The 14,274-nt window shown below is 37.2% G+C and overlaps 1 protein-coding gene and 1 non-coding gene across 7 annotated transcripts in view; one reads left to right on the forward strand and one right to left on the reverse strand.

Annotated features, from left to right (window-relative positions):
• DIP2C (disco interacting protein 2 homolog C) overlaps window positions 1–14,274 on the forward strand; it is a 555,699-nt gene that overhangs the window by 388,014 nt on the left and 153,411 nt on the right. For all 6 annotated transcript variants that reach the window (XM_037835690.1, XM_037835692.1, XM_037835689.1 and 3 more), the window contains 2 exons: window positions 881–972; window positions 7,855–7,965. In XM_037835690.1, the coding sequence (XP_037691618.1) occupies window positions 881–972; window positions 7,855–7,965 (203 nt within the window). The remainder of the gene's footprint in view (window positions 1–880; window positions 973–7,854; window positions 7,966–14,274) is intronic.
• On the reverse strand, window positions 6,895–7,001 carry LOC119535629. Its single transcript, XR_005217242.1, has one exon. It is a non-coding gene; the product is annotated as a U6 spliceosomal RNA (small nuclear RNA).

The following is a 14,274-nucleotide window of genomic DNA, read 5'->3' on the forward strand; positions in this document are numbered from 1 at the left end:
TCTCTAAAAATCTTAAAACCCTTTAGGAAAATTTGAAGTTGAGACACTTAGGGCTTGGGAAAGAAAGGGGATTGTATTTTCAAATGAAACCTATAAAACTTGGTTTAGGTCCTCTTCCCATTCATTACAGTCACATAACAAAGAACACATTAATAAAAAATATGTGTCATTTTGTACAACTTAAAATAGCACTAACAGCTACTACTGTAGTGAGCTCTATCATACTTTACTCCTTAGAAATATTCCATAATTTCTGTGACAGTAATTGGGCTTTTCTACTCATTGCATACAAAGAGTAATTTTGTTTTGTATTTTGTACTTCATGCAAATGTTCGTTCCTCTCTGATTTTATGAGTCAGAGTTGCTGATTCTTATTTCCCATATTGATTCCAGGGACACAGAACAACTTGAATGCTTAAAATGAAAAAAGCTTTGGATAAACTTTATTAAATCTACAGAGAGAGGATTTCTCAAGACCCCTCCATAGTTCCCATGGATGTTTAATATTAAATTAATACTTGTGACAACACAAGTACCATCAGCTCCCTCTTTCACCGTAGACAAAAGTAGAAGACAGTCCTAAAGCTTGGTTTTAATTTTTTCTTCATTTTTTTTCTCTTCTGAAATTTTGTTTTTAAGAATGTCTGCTGCTTCTTTGCTGTCATTTTAAATTTGTTTTCTGTTCTTAACCACCTGTTCCCCTTTTTCTTTATTGCCCCCAACAATATTTCAAGAGCACACATACTAGAAGCAAAATGAATGTGGCTGCTGGAATTTCAGTAAAAGTATTGTGTGTATAGTTTAATGTGCACATATATACGTAACTGAAAATGTAAGTGTATAATCCAGTTACTTGTGTCTTTATAATTTTTGTTGCTAGGCAAACTGTGGACAAGAAGTATGAAGGTTGCTTACAACATTCTGCATAAATTAGGTACAAAGCAAGAACCTATGGTGCGACCTGGAGATAGGGTAAGTGCAATTTAAATAATTTGGTCTGTAAAATAAGTTGTCTGATAAGGGAAAGATACCTACTCTTTTAAATTCCAGAGTTCAGCCTCCTGATACTACTGCTGCTAGGTAAGTCTTCCTTAACATTTGCTATGAACCAGGAGTAATTACATGCAATATGTTGTTTAATCCTGGCAACAACTCAGTGATCTAAATTGTAATATTTCTTCTATTTTATAGGTGAGGACACTCAGGAATAGGGAGGTTATCAAATTATTAGATGAAGGTGCATAACTAGTAAGTGGCATAGCCACCTCTTGTGCCCACGTCTGTCAGATTCTGAAGCCCATGTCCTTAAGCATTATCAACAATTATCTCCCTTTAAAAAAAAAAAAAATTCTTATTTTGAAATACTTTCAAGCTGACAGGACAGTTACAAAAATAATTAAGTTCCAAACAGAGAATTCCAACATATTCCTATCCCCCTAGATACCCAGCTCAACCAATTTTAATATTTTATCACCTTTGCTGTCATTCTATCTATCCACTGAGCTATCAGTCCATCAGTCTATTTGTCAGTCCATTTTCTTAACACTTGAATATATTGTCTCCTATTTTTGAAATATGCTTGTGTCATCTACCTGAGCACACAGGATAATCGTGATATTTAAGACTTTCTTTAAATATTAATGAGACGCATTTTCAGCAGCAAACTGGCTACCATTTCCTTCCCAATGTTAATTTGTTTATATGGGTTATTGTTTTTCATTGGAAAGCAGATTTTTATTTTGTTCTTATTGCAGTCTGGTAAGTTGCAGGTGACAGGTGTTAGTATTTCCATTTTAATATTAGACTGAGAGAAGTTTAGAAACTTATCCAAGCTTTACATACCACTTGTGAAGTGAGCTGAATCTGAAACCCAAGTTTCTTGCCTTCAGATATGATGGAGCTTTTTTACTACATGCTGCTGTGTACCCCAGAGACAACAAAACTGGGTTATCCTTCCTGCACCCCGAGGATTCTGAGTGAATTCTATACATACATCATTTGAGAGCACCATAACCCAACAGGAACACAAGCTATGACTTAATTAAGAGAAATTATGAAAACATGGGCCCATTTTTAAAATACTGCTGTCAGCTCTAGGATTCAGTGATGGACTGTGGTCCTTTCTACATTTTTATGAAATAAATTTGACCTCTAGCTTTTAAAAAAATGTGTGTCTTTGTTACAATTGATACGAGAATATTATTGTAATTGTACTGTTTACTATAGTGCGGTCGCAGTTGGCTCGTCTGGGGGGGTGTGGCGGCCGGTTGCTAAATCCTAGGCTCTCAGGATTGCTCGGAGGGTACCGGCGGCGGGGGCTCTTTCCCGGAGGCGAGGGCGAGGCGGGGGACTTGGCCAGGTCCCCGGCGGAGGCGTGCAAAGTATGGAGGGCGGCGAGAAAGGAACAGGCGGGACACGGTTCTTTTAGGGTGAAGAAACCAAGAGAGTTTATTAGGGGAGAGTACAAGCTTATATCGGGCGGTTTAGAGGGCGGGGTAGCTGTAGGGGTTAAAGGCTTGGATTGGTTCTGAGAGGGCGTGGAGGTTGATTGAAAAGGTGCGGGAGTTGCTCCGGTAACGATGTCTGGCAACAATGTATGCGCACTGGTGGTGATGGGAGTTGCACTGGCAACGGGGAGTGTCCGGGCAAGATAAGGGGGTGGGGAAAAGGCGGTTCCCTCCGGCAAGCCTCCCCTAACACTGGTATTTTGGGTGAGGAAATGGGGCCTGCCTCCGGCCTCACTTTCCCAGGCCTGGGGGGCTGTGGAGGGCGCTGTCACCCGTGCCCACCACCCTCCCCAGGGGCGGATCCGGTCCCCTGGCCCAGGCCTGCCAAGTTGAAGCACGTAATCAGTGTCCCGCACTATAGTGCATACTTTACATTAAGATTCAATGTATTGTACAGTCCTCTGGTTGTTTGTGTGTGTTTTTTTTCTTTTCCAAGTTTTATTCTGTCAACATGTATACCATCTAAGCTTTCCCCTTTTATCCACATTCAGATATATAATTCAGTGGTTTTATTTGCATTCATGATGTTGTGTTTCTATCACCACTATACATTACCAAAATCTTTCCATTACCCCAAACAGAAACTCTCCATCAATTAATAATTAACTTAGAGATCCTCTCACCTGACCTCTAACTTTGAAAGTCAATTGTCATGTAATATTTCTGCTATATTCAAGTTGGATCATAGTCTTCTTAGTAGAGTAGTTTAAAAAAAAAATGCGTGGTATGGTCTCCAGATTGTTGAAATATCTGTACAATAATAATTACAGAATGAACTGCCTTGTTTTCAGTGAAAATGTTGGTAGGAATTTGGGGATCATGGTTTTGATAAAATAAAATGTGTAAACAGATTTTGGCAGGGATGATGTGTTGGCTTATGTGTGAGGCCTACTTTTCTAAATTTTTCTTTAAAAAAAAAAACTGTTTATATGGCTAGCATCTGGCACTTGTATAGGAATACTTATTAAATAAGCATACATAATTATAGTCTTCAGTTGATAGCAACCTGCTATTGCAATAAATAGGATTCTTTATCCTCTTTGAAAATCATTTTTGAATAAAATATAATTTTCCCTAGAAGAATGAGCATTCAATCCTTAGCATAAAAATTATAGACACTTTTCATATGGATGACCTTGTTAATGTAATTTGGGGAATAGCTTCTTGGGCTTTCAAAAAAGACATTTATACAAATGCCTAAAGCTAAATAGTTAATTCAGGATATTGGGGTAGGAGCTATGGAAAATACAGAGATGCATCACATACGAAGCCTGCCTTCAGGAAGCTTATGGTATTTACAAAATGTAAATATATTAATTAGATTTTATGGAAATTGGAAGGTGATAAAGGCTCCCAAAAGAAGTATTAAGAGGTACAGCTGAACTGTTTGGGAAGGAGATGTATCTATTTCATTTCGGTAAGCATCTGGGAATTTGCAAAGGCTTCCCGGGTGAGGGAAAAATCAACATATGAGAACTCTTGGTCAGATACTGGACTAGTGTGAAAAAAAATTAATTGGGAAAGTGTGGTCTGTACAAGAAAGAGCAAATCATTCATTGGACTGCAAGGAAGGGTATATGAAAAGCAATGGAAGGAAAGTTGAGGAAATAGATTGGAACCAGTTTAACATGAAAGACCTTAATGCAGAGCTAAATGTGTGGTCTTTCAGCTCCTGATTTGTTGATACCTATTCTTCTCTGTGGATAATTAGGTACAATGAAATATTAAGAGATTAAATGGGGAATTAAATTAAAAGAAGCCTAAGATTCTATGAGTTTATAAAAACTATGCGTCTTTAAATTTTTATGGTATTGCAGTGTGAGCACTGTGGCATCTAAGAATAAAGTGGGATTTGTAACTGATTCACATATAAAAAGAAACCTTAATACAAAGTGATGTAAGTATGGACTGTTTTTCCTTAAAACAAATGGAAAAAAATTGCAGTTGTCATTCTGAAAGAGCATTGCCTCAATTACAGTGGAATGGAATGTTTATTATAGCTGAGTGATGAATATTATTGTCACACAACTATCTCACACAAAATTTCCAGTTCATGATCCACAGTGATACCCTGTCACCTGGAATTAATACTCAAGCTCTCTTGTGCTAATGATGTTCCAGTTAGGTTTTAAGATTAAACAAGGCATATGGTTTTGTCGATTTAATTATGTAAAATTTTCTTGATTAGTTTTTTCTTTTCAAAACAATGAAAAAGATATAGTTATACAATTTTAGAACAACTTTAGAGGCATTTTCATAGTGAATTTTCCTTTTATGTTAAAGTAAATGTCTTTACTTATCCATATCCACATATCAATGAAAATGTGAAAACCTGAAAAGACTATGACTTTTTGGTGATGATGTTTTTAAAAAATCAATTTAATCTTCAACTGGAGTCATGAAGTATCAAATTTGCATTTTGTCATCATGCTCATAAAAATTAAGATTGGTTCTTATAACTGTGGTTAAATTAAATGCAAATGAATAGAGAAATTATTCTTTAGATAGATTCATCTTACAGGTATTTTTACCCATCTTTTCCCTAAAACTTTATGAAAGCTGTGTTCCCATACATGCTGCCATAGCCGGTAGTATAAAAGGAGATGAATAAATATTGATCAGATTTTTACCCTGTACATTCTTGGAAAGCAAACTCTAGTATAAAAGGAGATGAATAAATATTGATCAGATTTTTACCCTGTACATTCTTGGAAAGCAAACTCTAGTTTGTATTTCATGTGCATATATCCAAGATCTCTGGGATAATGCATCACTTTATATCCATTCACTGGCTCAGGTATGGGCATTCTAGTGTTAGTACTTTTAAGATGTTGTAGTTCCTATTTGTCGACATGTAGTTGAAGAATAGAAAAATTCTGACCTTGTTAGGCATAGTTAAGTAACCCATATGTTCTTTTTTCTGATTATAAAGGCATTTTATTCACATTGTAGAAAATAGGGAAAGTACAAAAAGATATAAATATGAAAATCCTTTAATCTCACCACATGGACATAACATTAGCCTTTGGGTACTTGATCCTTTTCTATCCATTGCTTTTATATTGTTGAGAGCATATAGTATATATAATTTTATAGTCTGCTTTTATTCAGTTTACTTTATAACATAGCATTTCGTCATATTAATATAATACTGTAAGATATCTAGTATGGCATTATCAGCATTAGTTTTAGTGATAAAACAGAAAGAATATAAAATCCTACATAAAACTGATCTTGATTTGAACAGATGGATTGAGAGCTGGAATGGGAACTAAACCTGCCTCTTCTCGCAGGCAGTATTGATCCACAGTCTGGCTCTGGGAAAGTCACTTATCTTTGTTATCTTAGTCTCTATTCTTAATGAAGATGTTTCTCTCCATAATTTGTATTCTCGGAACAACAAGTCAGTGTTTAGTAAGTCCTTCTTGAATAGGTGCAGCCATCAGTTTTGAATAGAACTTGGTCTTCCACCTTTTCTGATGTAGTTTGATCAGCTTCCTCAGCCTTTTGGTCTTCTTCAGGAGGAAGTCGTGCAATGGATTTAACCCAGAATCCTTGCAACCGTATCATTGAATATTGTTGCTTCGTCAGATCCAGATCTGAAAAACAGATGGTGTCAACTCTCAGTCCACCAAAGGAAGTCTAGCTCCCAGGCCTAACACAAACCTAACACAAACCTCAGATAACTTTAAATAAGTAATAGGTTTGATTTGTAGGTATATACATACAAGTAAATTCTTTTATTCCTTCTTGAAAGTCTTCCTCTTAGTAGCCTGACATCTGACTGAGTGGTATAGGGGAGAAATAAGGATTAATATCTAATTAACAGTTAATTCACAGGGTTTCTCAAATAGAAGGTATCAGTGGTACAGAATGGCTTTCATTGGCCTTATAGTCTCTAACTTAACTGATTTTAGCAAACTTTAAGAATGCCGTAAAGAAAGGAAATCTATGTATAATCCAGAATTTAATTTTGTTTCCATCAACTATTCCATGTTGCTAAATTGCCAGATTTAAGTTGTGGCCTGCTGCCTCCTCAGTGCCATTTGAATCCTTTTTTACACCAATTTGCTTATTTAGCTATCAGGATAATTAGAATGTCTTGTGCAACGGTTCATGGCAGAATTAATAACTTATAAGGCATTTTTTTTTGTTTTTAAATTCACTTTTATTGAGAGATATTTACATACTGTACAATCAGTTGTTCACAGTACCATCACATAGTTGTACATTCATCACCACAATCAATTTTTGTACATTTTCATTACTCTAAAAAAGAAAAATAAGAATAAAAATACAAGTAAAAAAGCACATCTAAAACATCATATCCCCCCATTTCCTCCATTATTCATTTAATTTTTGTCCCCATTTTTCTACTCATCTGTGCAAAAATATGGAACACTTCACGAATATGTGTGTCATCCTTGCACAGGGGCCATGCTAATCTTCTGTGTATCGTTCCAATTTTAGTATATGTGCTGCCGAAGAGAGCACTACTAAGGCATTTTTAAAGAAAATACTGGTTAACTTTCAGAATGAGGTAATGCAAAAATGATGCATGTATTCCAACAAACTTAGTTATCCATAGGGAAGTCTCACACTAAAGTTAAAGCATTTTATGAGAGGCACTGGTTAAAAATAGAAGCCAAGTTCTACAGAAAATAAAGGAGAACCCAGAGATCAGATGAAATATTTGTTGTATAAAAGAGAGAACATAAAGGAAAAGTTTCGCAAATTTACATATAAACATTAAATATCTACAGAAATAAAAATTAATTAAAATAGAAAATACATCAAGTTCTTTCATCAAATATGACAGAGTTAATGTTTATCAAATATATAAAAATTCATGCAAATTTTAAAGAAAATATCAAAACATTAACAGATAAATACACAAGAGAAATGAATAACAGTTCATATGAGGAATAATAATTGTAAATAGTCTCATGGGAAATTGTTCTTTACTTGTGGTCAAAGAACACAAATTGTAAGGACTATCAGCAAACATTTAAAAAATCATAACATCCATTATTTGTTGCCAACATCACTTGAAGGTAATTCAGATTAACCATATTTTTAGAAATCTATGATTAACTTTTTTTAAGTTTTTTTAATTTTTAAAATAAAATCCATGGTTAAATTTTTAATCTTGGTGTCTGTGGAAGGGGAAATCCTGTGATGATATTTTAAAAAGCAGAATACAACATGTAAAGTGAACAGATTGCAAATCTTTAATGTTAAAATTTCTTTTACTAAGAGACTAAGAAAACTGAATTTCATAAATTTGCCTAGATTAACAGTTCTGCATCTTTCTTCTTTTGTTTCTCTGGGTGTCTGTCTGTTTCAGGTAGCACTGGTATTTCCTAACAATGACCCTGCTGCTTTCATGGTAGCGTTTTATGGCTGCCTGCTTGCTGAAGTTGTTCCTGTCCCCATTGAAGTGCCACTTACGAGAAAGGTAAAGAACACATGATTTCATTAAAGCTAGTGAAAGAGAGAGAAATAACAGGCTCAGTTACAACTGAATGTTCTATTATTAGGTAAGAATGTGCCAACCGCAGTTTTTAAAATGGGTTTTCTTCTCAGCTGGAGATAGATCAAGATGCCCTGAAATTTTTTAATCGTTTCTGAGATTCTGAGCAGGTTTTCATCAGTTGTCTCAGCTAGAGAACAGTTATTAGCAGACATAGCATGGCTTAACTGCATGACTTGCCAGGGGTGACTTCTGGGAGGCAGAGCTTATGTTTATTTGGTAACAGAATATTGAGCTAAATAATCTTAGTCAATAAAGCAAGTGTTAGAGTATCTTGTTTGTTGGTGTTATGAGCACTAAAAATCTGGATAAATGATGGATTTTTTTTTTCTTTTTTTTTTTTTTGGTAATTGTTGCTTTTGTTCAGGTGTTTTGACATCATCACGTCCTAGGCAAAAGCTAGCTTTACCTGTCACACATAGATCTTGTTCTGTAATTAAAATGAATAGCTAAACTTGCTATCCTAATTACAGTTTAGGCCAGTAAAAATAAATGAATATTGAACATAAATACTACATACCAGTATAAGTTTCTTCATCTATATGAATGATTTGTTCATCTGTAATGCAGAGTTCCAGTAAGTATAAAAAGGAAGGTAAAGGGAGGAAACTTCAGTAAAGCTGACATTGCTGCTAACTGAAGAAAGACTGATCAGTTCAGAAAACTGAACTGATGGCCGTGCAGGATGAATTTTGTCCCCTTTTGTCGCTAATTGTATAATCTTGGACAATACACTTAAATTTTCTGGGCTTCATTTAACACAGCTTGAATGAGCAAATCATGTGGGTGATTCTTCTAGCTCCAGCCCAGGCTAAGAGAGTTTCCAAAGACACTTTCCACTGTCGTGACTGCTCTGAAATTGAGATTTATAATTCAGTATTTAAGAAAACTTGCTACTTCCTCTCAGAACTTACCATGAGTAATGCTTCAGGGTCTGTTCAGGTTGATAGTTACATTTCAAACTGTACTCCTTAGATGGCAAGGGGAGTCATGCTGGATTCTCTTTGAAAATGGAGGGAAGGGAATGATTGCTATTTTAGTTTCCTATACACAAAACCAAGGAATTTTCTTCTTGGCTTCCCTAGTGTGCGCAGGGGGCCTCTGGGTCTAGAGGTGGGCATGTCAGGAGGGGCTGTAGGCGGTCATAAGAGAGAGCTTTGTGGTTCCCCTTTCCTCCTTGCTCCTCCCGCAGGCAGGATGTAGTGGTGGTGTGAGCTCTTTTGGGCACATCGCTGCTCTGAGGGAGAGCCCTGACCTCTGCCTGGGTTTGCTGGCTGCACTCCAGATGTGGATAAGACATCCTTTAGCGTGCTCCCCCAGTCCTAAGCCCTGTGATCTTCACAATTGAGAAGAAACAGTGGAAGAATTTAGGAACTGACTAAACATGACAGCTGTGCTCTCCTAAGGAATGTTTCAATGTCACAGTTAACTCCAGTCTTATCTAATAAAGGAGAGTGTGATGTTCCTCTTTGACTTTTATTTAATTCGATGGATATAGGCTCACTAGAAATAAAGCCTATCTAAATTTATTCGGTGTTCAAAATCCTCTCATATTCTCTAAGCAATAATATCAAAATGATGATTTGGAGGAACTTACAGACTAATAAGCTTATTATGGAGACCAAATTTAAGCCAGTGCTTCAGTAACTCCATGCCAAAACATTTCTTATTCTTATTAGAAATAATCATGAAAGGTTTTAACAATTCCTTATCTTTTTCTCATCACAGGTATTATTTAGATTTGTCTATTTTAAATTTATAGCTTGGTGTCTTCCAAAACAGGACCAGTTCTCAATGGAAAATCATTTAAATGAAGAAGAAATGGGGCCGGGGTAGGGGAGTGGGAAGACAACTAATTTTCCTGAAGGGTGTATCTATGCCGCTTTCTGATTGGCAGATATGTCATACTATTATCTGAAAATGTAGAGGCACAATTTAAAATATCTGATTTAGGAATTTGTAAAAATTTCATCTTGGGGCCATGAAATGTTTTATTTTAACATTTAAAAAATGCCTTGAAATCATGAAATTAAGTATCTTTTGGATTATGGTAGAGATGTAAAGTTACCTTTAAATGCATTAGAAACCTTTCTAATTGAGTGTAAATGTTAAATTATAGCTGTAATACTCAGTGTAAGGGAAAGTGTTTTTCCATTTGGGAATGCTTTATTCTGTCATATTAGGATCAAATAATCCTATTCGCTAAGGAAATCCCTGAGCACACTGAGGAGAGATTCATCTGGTTTGATTGTGCAGTGTAGGAATTAGAGTGGCAGCATGGACCTACCAAGGATGTTCTGTGAGAAGTCTCAGAAGGAGCTCTTTGCTTGGTCGTAGTACAGTGGACATGTTTCTAGCAGAAGTGGGATGGAGAACCGTGTGGAAGTTACCACAGAATGGCCAGGGTTTTTCATTGTGCCTCGTCAGTTCTTTGATTACTGGTCTGTGTGGCTTGGGTGTTTTATCAGTCCGGTTCTCCAGAGAAACAGAATCAACAGGATATGTGTTTTAAGGAATTGGCTCATGAGATCCTAAGGGCTGGGAAGTCCGAAATCTGTAGGGCAGGTCAACAGGCTGGAAGTCCCAGCAAGATGTTGCAGCCTTGAGGTGGAATTGTTTTTCTCCAGAAAACCTCATGGTTTTGTTTTGCAGGTCTTGAACTCATTGGATGAGGCCCACTCACATTTCAAGAGTAATTTCCTTCTCTTAAAGTCAACTGGTTGTAGATGCTTACCACATCTACAAAATACCTTCACAGGAACATTTAGGCTAGTGTTTGACCAAACAACTGGAATAGCTAGCCAAGTTGATGCACAGTTAACTTGCACAGGAAGTGAGGTTGCTGGGAAGCCAATGAACTGCCCATTCTGTAGGTTTCTCACCTCCTAGGATGCAGAAAGACAGGAAATCACAGTCGTGGGTATCATGGAAAGGGTTTCTATTCAGCGACCTCTATTATTTGTTACAATAGTACTCTGGTGACCACCAAACCCAAAGAATTCAGAAAGGAGGAGGCTGAAGTTCCCTCCCTCTAACCCTGACTTCACAGAACATTTCCTGATGGGAAAACACAACCATGAGATTACTTTGCTTCTCTGTGTCTCAGATTATGCAAGAATCTGTGTGCTGCACCTCAAACACTGTGACTTTACAATGTAACAGTTCATTTGTCTTAGGAAACTTTTTTTTTTTGAATGAAAGAATAACTTGGCTTGGATGCCAATTCAAAATGGAGTAAGATATGTGTTTTAATTTTCTGACTACTAAAACAGATACCATCCAGTGGGTAGGTTTAAACAGTGGGAATTTACTGGTTCATGGTTTTGAGGCTGGGAGAAGTCCAAAATTGAGTTGTCAGGAAGATGATGCTTTTTCTCTGAAGACTGGCTACCAATGAGCCTTGGTCCTTCTTTTTTCTGTCACGTGACAATACAAATGGAGGCATCTTCTCCTTCTGCCTGCTCCCTGTGGCTTTTCTCTCTGTGGCCTTCTCTATAGGGCCTCCAGTAGTAAGATTCAGACTCATTCTGATTGACTTGGGCCACACTTTAAATAATCTCATCAGAAGGTCCCATTTATAATGGGTCCACACCCACAGAAATGGATTAAGATTAAGGGCATGTATTTCTGGGGAGCCTAGCTTCAAGCCACACAGTGTGCATATAATTGTAGATAATGAGTTATGCGATTCCCTAATATTTCCTCTATCTTACCAGTTCTATGGCTCTGAAATTGTCTTAAAGATCCTAAAGAGAATCAAATATTCTGAATCTTGAATATTGTCTAACGAACCTAACTGAACATTTTAGTCCCTGTGTGCATTTATTTCTCTATTCTAATTCTGGCAGAGGAAAAAGCTAATTTATACTAGGAGGAATTGATAGTCCTGTGATCATTTGGTTAACGAGCAGAGAGGGGACAATAGAGAGAACCAGCCACTTACTTATCTGTGTCAAAATGGGGACTCTTGTTGGTCATGGCAGAACTGGAAAATGTAAAACCTGCCATTGTCACCCTCTCTTTAAGATTAATTCCCAGCTGTCACGAGTGGATTTGTCAACCTTGAAAAGTAGGCCAAGTCAAAACCCCCTGCCCCCCTTCAGGAATATAAGGCTGAGACTGCAAAATAGTTAAATCTGGATGGGAAATTAAGGCCAGTACAAAGAAAAAGCAAGATTATTAATGTATTGAGTTATGTATATTCTAAGTCTGACAGCACAGTTGGGGCAGGGTGTTCAGGCCAGACCAGCCTGGAGACCCTCTGAGCCGTCCTGGGCTCTCCTGCCGTTCTTGACCAGCAGCAGGGGCAGCCACGGGTGCAGAGGGAGTTGTTCTGCTTGAGTGGCATACTTTCAGGGAAAAGGTCTCTCTCCTACAGCTATGAAGTTATTTGTTGTTTCCTTAGAATTCTACAGGTATAATTCATCTGTTTGCTTTAATAAAGGCTTTATGGCTTGTTAAAATGGAATTCTCTTGAAGGAATATCCTTAGTGTCAACTTTATATGAGCAATTATATGATACCTTTTCCTCAGGAGCTCATTTTGATAGAGGAAATTAGTGGAGAGCATGGAAACTTTGGGAACTAGAAGTGGAGAGAAGAGAGGGGAAATGGTGATGCCGGGGGGTGGCACTAAAGAAAAAAGGAGAGGCTACTTCACAGTTTTGAGGAGGGTAGAACTTCATCTATCTGAAGTACATACAGGCACAGTGAAATGATTGATGCCTGGGATTAGCTTTAAAATGCTCCATATTGAGAGAGAGAGAGAGAGAGAGAGAGAGAGAGAGAGAGAGAGAGAGAGAGAGAGAGTGTGTGTGTGTGTGTGTGTGTGTGTGTGTGTATGCATGTATTGCATGTGTGTGTGTATGTTTTGGAGGTGGTAGGTGAAACCAAATTGGCCAAATGTTGATAATTGTTGAAGCTAGAAAATGAATACATGTGATTTCTTTCTGCTCTTCTTTGTATCTTTCTGTGTGCTTGAAAATATCTATTATAAATAACAAAGTTAAAATTAATTGGCAGAGTATAGTGACTTAATTGACAAGTTTCAGCTTTGTATTGATAACTAAAATCTTCTTGTGTCACATTTCCTTGATCCAGCCTGGTTACATGATCGTAGTCTTTACATCTCTCACTAGGCTGCAGTGTTTGATTCTGCAAAGTCATGCATTTAAAATCCACCTTTCCATTGCAGTAGATGCTTGTGTTACACCACCTCCTGAGAGCTAACCAACTACTCAGTCAGCAGTTTGGATAGGCAAGGAATAAAATTGAATAAACACTAGCCAGTAGTTTGGGGCCACAAATCCAAAGTGAGTTTCTTCAGTGAAGTTATCATCTTTTTGATACTTTAGTTTGGACACTTTTATGGCCTAAGAACTGTAAATATGTAACCTAATAAATCCCTGTTCTGGTTTGCTAGAGCTGCCATTATGCAAAATACCAGAAATGGATTGGCTTTTATAAAGGGGATTTATTAGGTTACCTGATCTCTTCTTTTATATTTTAAGTGGCTTTTTGGATGTGTGAGTCTATCATTTATGAATTGAATCATGTACAGATTTTTAAAAGACAGTCTTCAGGGGGAGGCAGGAGCTCTTCCTTGAGAGGGTTATGATCAGAGGATTACAACCATTTTGGCATTTGTGGGAACTGGAGAGATTTGGCTTCTTCTGCAAACACATCAACCCCTTAGGCCAGGGCACCATGTTTAATCATGTGGTTCTCTCTCTCTCTCTGTCTCTCTCTGGCAGAACATGAACCATCTCACTGGGCTGGTGTGCTGTTTTGGGAGAATTTACATTTTTCTTAGCAAAAAAAAGTTTATTGAAAGCCATAGCTATGAATAACTCTGGCTTGAAATCATTCCAAGGTCTTGCTGTGGAGAATTAATGGTGTATGTCTTCTGACTCAGCCCAACATATACATGCTCCTAAGACACTCCTTTCCACTGCAAAAGCTGCTAACTTTTAAAGAGCCTCTTTCTCCTCACCTTTGCATGGTCACAATGTTTGGTAATGTGATGTTCAAATTCACATTAAAGAAACTAATTTTCCCATTAAAATATCATGACTATAACTTCGTAAAAGTGTTGCTTGAAGGAGAGGTACCATGAGAACATCCCTCAAACAGGGCACTTCCTGTCTGCTGAGCGCCAGGCACTGTCTCTCCTCTCAGGGTTGTGCGAGTTGTGGTGTTAACAGTCGTGGTCTGCTTGGTCCATGAATGACCCATC

Source organism: Choloepus didactylus, chromosome 5, assembly GCF_015220235.1.
Source record: "Choloepus didactylus isolate mChoDid1 chromosome 5, mChoDid1.pri, whole genome shotgun sequence".
Taxonomy (NCBI): Eukaryota; Metazoa; Chordata; class Mammalia; order Pilosa; family Megalonychidae; genus Choloepus; species Choloepus didactylus.